This window comes from Aptenodytes forsteri, unplaced genomic scaffold (genome assembly GCF_000699145.1).
Source record: "Aptenodytes forsteri isolate BGI_AS27 unplaced genomic scaffold, ASM69914v1 Scaffold146, whole genome shotgun sequence".
Lineage (NCBI taxonomy): Eukaryota > Metazoa > Chordata > Aves > Sphenisciformes > Spheniscidae > Aptenodytes > Aptenodytes forsteri.
The window spans coordinates 3948096-3955390 of NW_008795128.1; the positions used below are offsets into that span (position 1 = coordinate 3948096).

Sequence of the window (7295 nt, forward strand, 5' to 3'; positions counted from 1 at the left end):
CCCGGAGCCGCTACCACCGTCGCTGATGGGCTCGGCCTTGGCCAGCGGCAAGTCTGTCTTGGAGCCAGCTGGCATTGGCTTTATCGGACATAGGGGAAGCTTCTAGCAGCTTCTCACAGAAGTCACCCCTGCAATCCCCCCGCTACCAAAACCTTGCCACGCAAACCCAATACACTCCTGTACATAATACAACGTTTAAATTGTCAAAATTGTATCATCATAAAACGAGATGCTGTAGCAACAAACTATCTGTAGATAGAGTCATGATTCCATGCAAGCTTGTATAACTGTTTTCAATTTGATATGTACATATGACCTTGTGTTCTAGTGCAGTGATCATAAAGAAACAACTTAAAACTAATTTCTGGAATAATCCAATTAGAAGATGTACCACCAGCCATGCTTCTAAAGAAAGCTCTAAGTTGAAAGTCTTACTTGCTTTGGGCATCACTTAGTCTGACTTTTTCTATTGTTAAGAGACTCATTCTGTAGTTCAGATCACCAATGATCTCACTTCTTGTTGCTGCTATTTGTTGTATAACATGATTCCTTCCTGCATTCATCTAAAAGCAATGTATTTCAAGGAAAGAAATCCAGGTCTAGTCTATGCCTGAGTGTGGTAATGACCATATTTCACCCACCATGTTGCACAGGTTCAGCTTCTTCTTGGTAAATGAGTTTAGTTCTTAAGAGACCATGAATGTTCTGAGTTCCCCTATGCACAAGTGTAGCAGAAAAAATCCCATAGCAAATAAAACTGAAATGAATAAAATCAAGGTTCTAGTCTGTAATTACTGCTAGAGAATCAGAGATATTGGACTGAGTGGATGAAAATATTGACAGCAAGCTCTCTAAAGTGATGCATTTCTGTCTCTAGTTAATATAAAAAGAAAATGTATATAAATGTATAAATGTACAGGTAAACATGCCATATTTGCTCAGACTAAAAAGTGCAGCCACTGGACTTTAAAGTTAGAAAAATATATGTTGAACTCTTTTAAGGCCACAACAAGAGCATAGTAACATCCACCTGAGCTTTTGTTCCTATGCTCTCCCTTCCCTTTCAGAGTACCTTGGTGATTACATTTTCTTCCACAACCTTTTCCATATTCACATAAAACTGCTAAAAGTAAAAGAGAAGGGAAATATTACATAGCTAAAACTTTTCGGTTCTTTCCAACAAATCCAGGTGGCCATCATCTGGCTGAGTCAGATGCTAGATAGATGAAGCTTGATGAAAACTTGCATTGGAAGTACAGCAGTGGGTACTTTCCATCAGATAGCTTCTTCTCAATTTGTCAACAAGGTTTACCACTGACAGCTGCAGTTCTGGTGGATGACTTCTTCACTATCATCTCTGACTCTCCTACAGAAATATGTTCTAGGAGTCTACACTTTATCTTTCCTGACTATGACCTGACCTCAAATCAGGTATGTCCTCACTGCATACTGGTTAGATTAGTACCATACAATTTACCTGAAATCTTAAAAATATTATCCCTGAACTAATATAAATGATTTAGAACATAACAAAGTACCTATCACTGGGGAGAAGGTGTTACAGACAGCATAGTCAGTCACTTCAGTAGCTAACTACAGATTTTGTCATGTTGAACTACGATTGTCTAATTTCCAAGGATCTAAAATGGCATATGTCAAAAAAGTCAAGTCATTATTCATAGTCTTGCAAACTCTGTTCATCATCTGCAGAATTGTTGCAAAGCTTAGTCAGAAGGTGACATTTTATCTGTATTTAAGAGAATGGTTCTAGTCTTCCCTGCAACAAGAATTGAGGCTGAATAGCCTGAAACAAGTGAGGCTTATAGTAAAAAAACCCACCACAATTCATATTTGTACAGCAACATTCAGTGTATTTCCTTAAAATACTAAATTAAAAACTAAAACAAAACATAATTTTAGTTGCCTGTAGTTACATGAGTTTATTTTGAACTCTGGACAGTTCTGTAATACCTTATATACCAAGTGCAGTATGAGAATAGCTAAAGAAGATAGTACAGTGCTGAATAGTTATTTTGGCATTGGAGCTTTTTTCCTTGTGGGTAGGGTTGGGGAAGAGGTCACACAGTTGTCAATGGTCCCCCTTCCACAGCCATCAGGATCCTGCAACATCACCTAGGAGATGTGCCAGGACTAGCTCAGGCCCAGCTCGGGTGGCAGCGTTCACCACCCTACAGCCCAACACCACTATATACTCTACCTCCTCCAGGGCTCCTAGTCAAAGCACTTGGTACCCCAACTGCCTAATAATCTCAGCACCTACTTCCCCATGCTCCATACCCTATATTCTAACCATCTCTGGGTCTGCTACCCTGCTCCCATCTACCAACCCCCAGCATACTTTTCTTTTCTATCCATCCCCATGCACAGGCCCACAAATGTCCTCCCTCTGGTCTCTTGTTGCTTGACATGCTGTTCTGTAATGGAAGTAGCACTGGCAACAAGGTGCTCCTACGCTACTTTATGCTGCGAGCATTTTTTAACTATTCCGCAGGCAACTGTGACGGTGTCTCCCTATTAACAACGTTAGAACATTAGAACACAGTGTGAAGTGTCAGTATTTGCACTGCATTAATAGCCTAGCTAATGATTTTAATGTCAAGGTAACAGGACAGCAGCAGATGCTGGAATACTTGCCTCCATTTTTCCCCACTGTTCGGAAACACCTCCAGAAGGTCCGAAGAAAAGACGCCCTGTTATGAGGGGTAGCTTGAACAAAGCTGAACTCACGGAACAAGATGTGTGTTCCTTGACGCACGCTGTTAAAACTGTGGAGATAAAGTCAAAACAAGAGAGCATTAGAAAACTGAACCGATGTGAATGTTCTGGGGCCAGCTGGAACAGTAGCAAGAAAACCAACCACTGGCAGTTACATTTTGTGAAACCAAATCTCCAAAGCTTATACCCATCTGTTCTCTAGAGAGAAGACTATCTGCAAAAACCACACATTGGTACTTAATTATAGGAATTAGAGGTTTGTGAAAGTAAAATTCACTCTAAAGAATCCCAGCAAGGCGTGTCCAAGATCCACTTATTTGAAACCAATCCATTGGAAAACGGCTGGCCAAGAGTAACTTGTTTATCTGACCAGAAGATGCCCTTTCTTTTAGTACCATTTGAACTTCACTGCTATTCTCATCACAGTTTTCCGTGAAGCCACAAAAACAAACAAACAAAAAATCCTCTTTAACAGAAGCCTCAAGATTTCATTTCTAGGTTACTGAAACTTGACTGCACTGGATATATAAAATCTACTTCAGTTGTCATGAAAAGCAGATTGACACTTCACTAAACAACACTTTGCACTGGTGCATTTTGAAAAGAGTAGCTGGTCATTATGATAGTCAATTAGATATTCACATTCTTGTATTTTTGTACGAATTTCTCCTATTTGAGTTGTAAGCACTTTAGGCTAACTTATTATAGTAAACATTTGTCTTAAAAAGGTTTCTCTGAAGTGTAAGAAGCTCTCCTTTGAGCATGGTAAAGCTCAACATGCAAGAACAATAGAAATGCAAATACAAACATTATATACCAAAAGGTATAATGACAGGATTGCCTCAAAAATAGATGTCGCGCATTTCACTCTGCATTGTACAAGTGGGACAAAGCTTTCAAACACTCCAGAGAGATCATTAAAAACATTCACTTGGGACAGCAGCTTAACTCTCCCGCATAGGAGAGAATTAATGAAAAGATACAAGTTTACTTTCATCGCAGCAGAACCTCTCCATAGGTAGCATCTCCACAACAGACAAAATCCACTGGTCAGTGTGAACCCTCTCAGTTTGCAATTTTAAATCATCTCTTTAAATATAAATAGTTTAAATCACTTTATCCTTCATAGTATAGAAAAGGGTCTCACATCTGAAAGAGAATTATACCAGACAGTTGAGCAAAATTAAAAAGTCATGTAACAACTGGGGGTGTGTGTGGAGAGAAGCCAATTCAATTTTTCAGAAAAGAATCATTATTTCTGTTTTTTAATGTCCTGGTTCTCAAAGACATGCGAGTAAATGGAATTTTTTGCCATGTGTTGAAAGCTAGGTGCAGAACACTGTTTCTAGCCCTCCTACCCAGAAGGAAATGCAACTCAAAATCACCTTATGATTAAGAAACACTCATCACTCTTGAATCCTGGAATTAGGAATACTCTTTCTGTAAATATCATAGACAAATATATTATTTTGTATTTATGAAAACTTATTCATACACCAGTGCTGTACAAACCAGAGGAAAGCACAGCCATTGTCCCAAGAGATTAAAGTAAATAAATAAATCATGTGCCTGATCAAAATATGCCAAAATTACAGGAAAGGTCTCCTATGACTATCATTGTAAGTAAAGACTATTCATTACAAAGTGCCATAGCTCCCTGCCTTAGAGTAAATGAGTTCAGAGTAAGGTAAAGTAACTTGCATAAAGTCCCACAAGATGTCTGTGACAAAGCTGGAAATGGGATTTCAGATCTTCGCATCCCAAACCACAGCCTGTAAGACTTTTTTCATTTCCTATTTGCATTATTTTGCTGATGATTTGACAGGCTGATAGAGAAAAGAGGGATACGAATGAAAAAAGAAACTTGGTGTAATAGGAGAAGGCGGCTTTCAGAAAGATGACACATGTAAGGGAGACGTTTAGGAAGAGAAAGAAAATGAAGACACAATGATACAACTAAATGCACCAAATTATGTTGCTCAGAACAACTACAGTACATGCAATGTCTGGAAGCAGATCCTGGCACAACTGTAATGGAAAGGTTCAGACATGAAGCTAACATGCTATTCATTCACAGCAGACAGCCCTACTATATTACTCCTTAGTTCTAATAAGTGAAAACTCAAGTCACTTGCATTTTCAGCACAGGATGGCTCTAAACCTAGCAGGCAGAAGGGTATGATATCATTTGTTGTTGCTTACTCAGTTAAAAGAGTGGGTGGATATGTTGGAACATCAGCACACCTGGATGTGCTGACAGCCAAGTGCCGCCAGCTAGTTGAGTAAAAGAGGTACAGTATTTCTTTCATTCCTCATTTCTTGCAATAAGATTTTGTTTAACTATACAATGGAAGGATTTTTCCCCAAAAGCTCAAGTCTGTGAGCATGGGAGTCAGAATTTTATCCCAGTTAAGATGCTGCATTTCAGCGACCCTACTTTATAAATACTTTTTTATAAGTTATAAAAGTTCAGCTCAAAGGAGCCAGCCCATGATGGAGCTATCCAGCAAGCAGCCCAATGACAAATCAACAGATCTATTCTCACGCAGGGTCAAGATCACTACAAGAGAAAGGAATACTATACATTTTGAACAAACTATATATTTTGAAATTCCTTTATCATGGGTAGGTGGGCAGTACAAAAATAACTTGGCCACCTTTTCATTAACAATTGCCCAGAGGTGAAGTTACCGTTAATGTGGCAAGTAGTAATGGCTTGCAGGTAAACCCTTCTGGAAGAAAAAGAAATGGTGACAACCCAAAGCTGTTGCAGGTATTCCAACAGCATGTAGGGAGTATCACCAACACCTTACCTATGATTTTTATATACACGTGAACAGATGTCTTTTCCAGTTTCTTCTGAACGCAAAAATAAAACAAGCTGCAGACTCAGAGAAATGGCTTAAGTAAGCAAGATATCAACAGCAAAGCAACAAACTTAGCTCAAACATTCTCAGCAAGTTTAACAGCTACTGAGATTCTTCCCTTCGGATTGCTCGGTCTTCCCTCTATCTGCCCTTCTCTCACTGAAAAACTCATACCCTTAGCAAAGTTAGGTGGCCAGAGCTTATCAGCACATTTGCAGGACAAAGACTTACGAACAAACTAGGGTATCTCAACAAGGTATTAGTTTGTCCTCAATCATTGGGTTTGTAAACCAGAAACAGGGAAAATAATTTTTCACTTCTCTGGTTAACTTCTCCTTTCACCCTTTTAGGCATCTAGTGCATCCATCTGCAAGAGATTCCTTCAAGAAGGAAGGTTTCAACAACTCTGCAAGTCTCCAAGCCTCCTATTGCAGACCTAATGGTTGGCCTGGCCCTCTACATTACCAGTAAATAGAGTAGGCAAATTAGAACATTAACAAAAGTTACTAATGATATGATTTTATTTGTCTTGCTGAAACTGAGACTAGAAATTGAACTGAACGTTCATTAGTTAACACCAGTTCACTGCAAACACTCATATTTCACACAAGAATTGTTACACAACTGGGTACTCTGTTAACAAAATGGCTCTTCCCATTCATTTGTGAGAATATTCTGGAGAAAGATGAGAGAAAAATAAAGTAAGGTTCTCACTTGATGAGAAGATCTAAAGAAACTCTTACAGTAGGGACTTCAAGATGCTCACTTTTTCACTCCTTTCCTCTACATGCCCCAGAGCAGCCATACCACAGAACAGAGTCTCTTCCAAGGCCACTGCTGAGAAAGCTGCATCTTGCAGCACACCCAGTCTACACTTGTGGGATGGCACATGCACGTGAGAGGAAGGAAAAAAGTTTGGGGAGGAGACTGTGATAAAACTGCCCCAGCTCTCAGAAATGGCTATGCTGGGAACTCCAGCACTCAGGTGCTGCTTCTCTGAACAGAGCTGCTTTGAGTAAGGCTTTGTCTTTTGTGTAATTACATTTCGGCAACTTGCCAGAGTTCAGAAACTTTCAAGCACTCTTTTCAAACCTTTGGACTTCTAAATAGATTGTAAAAGTCCCAGAATGCTACAGTAACATCCCAACTGAAACCCACTACAGTAGTTAGCCTCTGCCTGCTGAACTCAGGCAAAGCCAAATATGCACAATGAAGAGAGAGCCCCAAGTCCCCAAGAAGGACAGAAGAGCTTGCCAGCACCCTGCTGTCCCCCTAGCAGGTACCACCTTTGGTTACCACACAAAGAGCTGAATGAGTTCACAGGACTCCTTCTCTACTAAATGGAAAACAAGGAACAAGGACTGTTATTCCTTAACTTACAGCATTACTTCTTGCATTTTCCATCAAGAGCATGAAGAAGGAAAGTGCTGGTTTTGGCTGGGATAGAGTTAATTTTCTTCATAGTAGCTAGTATGGGGCGATGTTTTGGATTTGTGCTGGAAACAGTGTTGATAACACACGGATGTTTTCGTTATTGCTGAGCAGTGCTGACACAGTCAAGGCCTTTTCTGCTTCTCACACCACCCCACCAGCAAGTAGGCTGGGGGTGCACAAGAAGTTGGGAGGGGACACAGCCGGGACAGCGGACCTCAACTGACCAAAGGGATATTCCATACCATATGACGTCATGCT

The 7295-nt window shown here is 40.0% G+C and overlaps 1 protein-coding gene across 1 annotated transcript in view; it reads right to left on the reverse strand.

Annotated features, from left to right (window-relative positions):
• Nucleotides 1-7295, reverse strand: part of CUNH11orf49 (chromosome unknown C11orf49 homolog) — a 113911-nt gene that overhangs the window by 57131 nt on the left and 49485 nt on the right. Inside the window, exon 3 of the mRNA XM_009277590.2 lies at nucleotides 2656-2786. Within this exon, the coding sequence (XP_009275865.1) occupies nucleotides 2656-2786 (131 nt within the window). The remainder of the gene's footprint in view (nucleotides 1-2655; nucleotides 2787-7295) is intronic.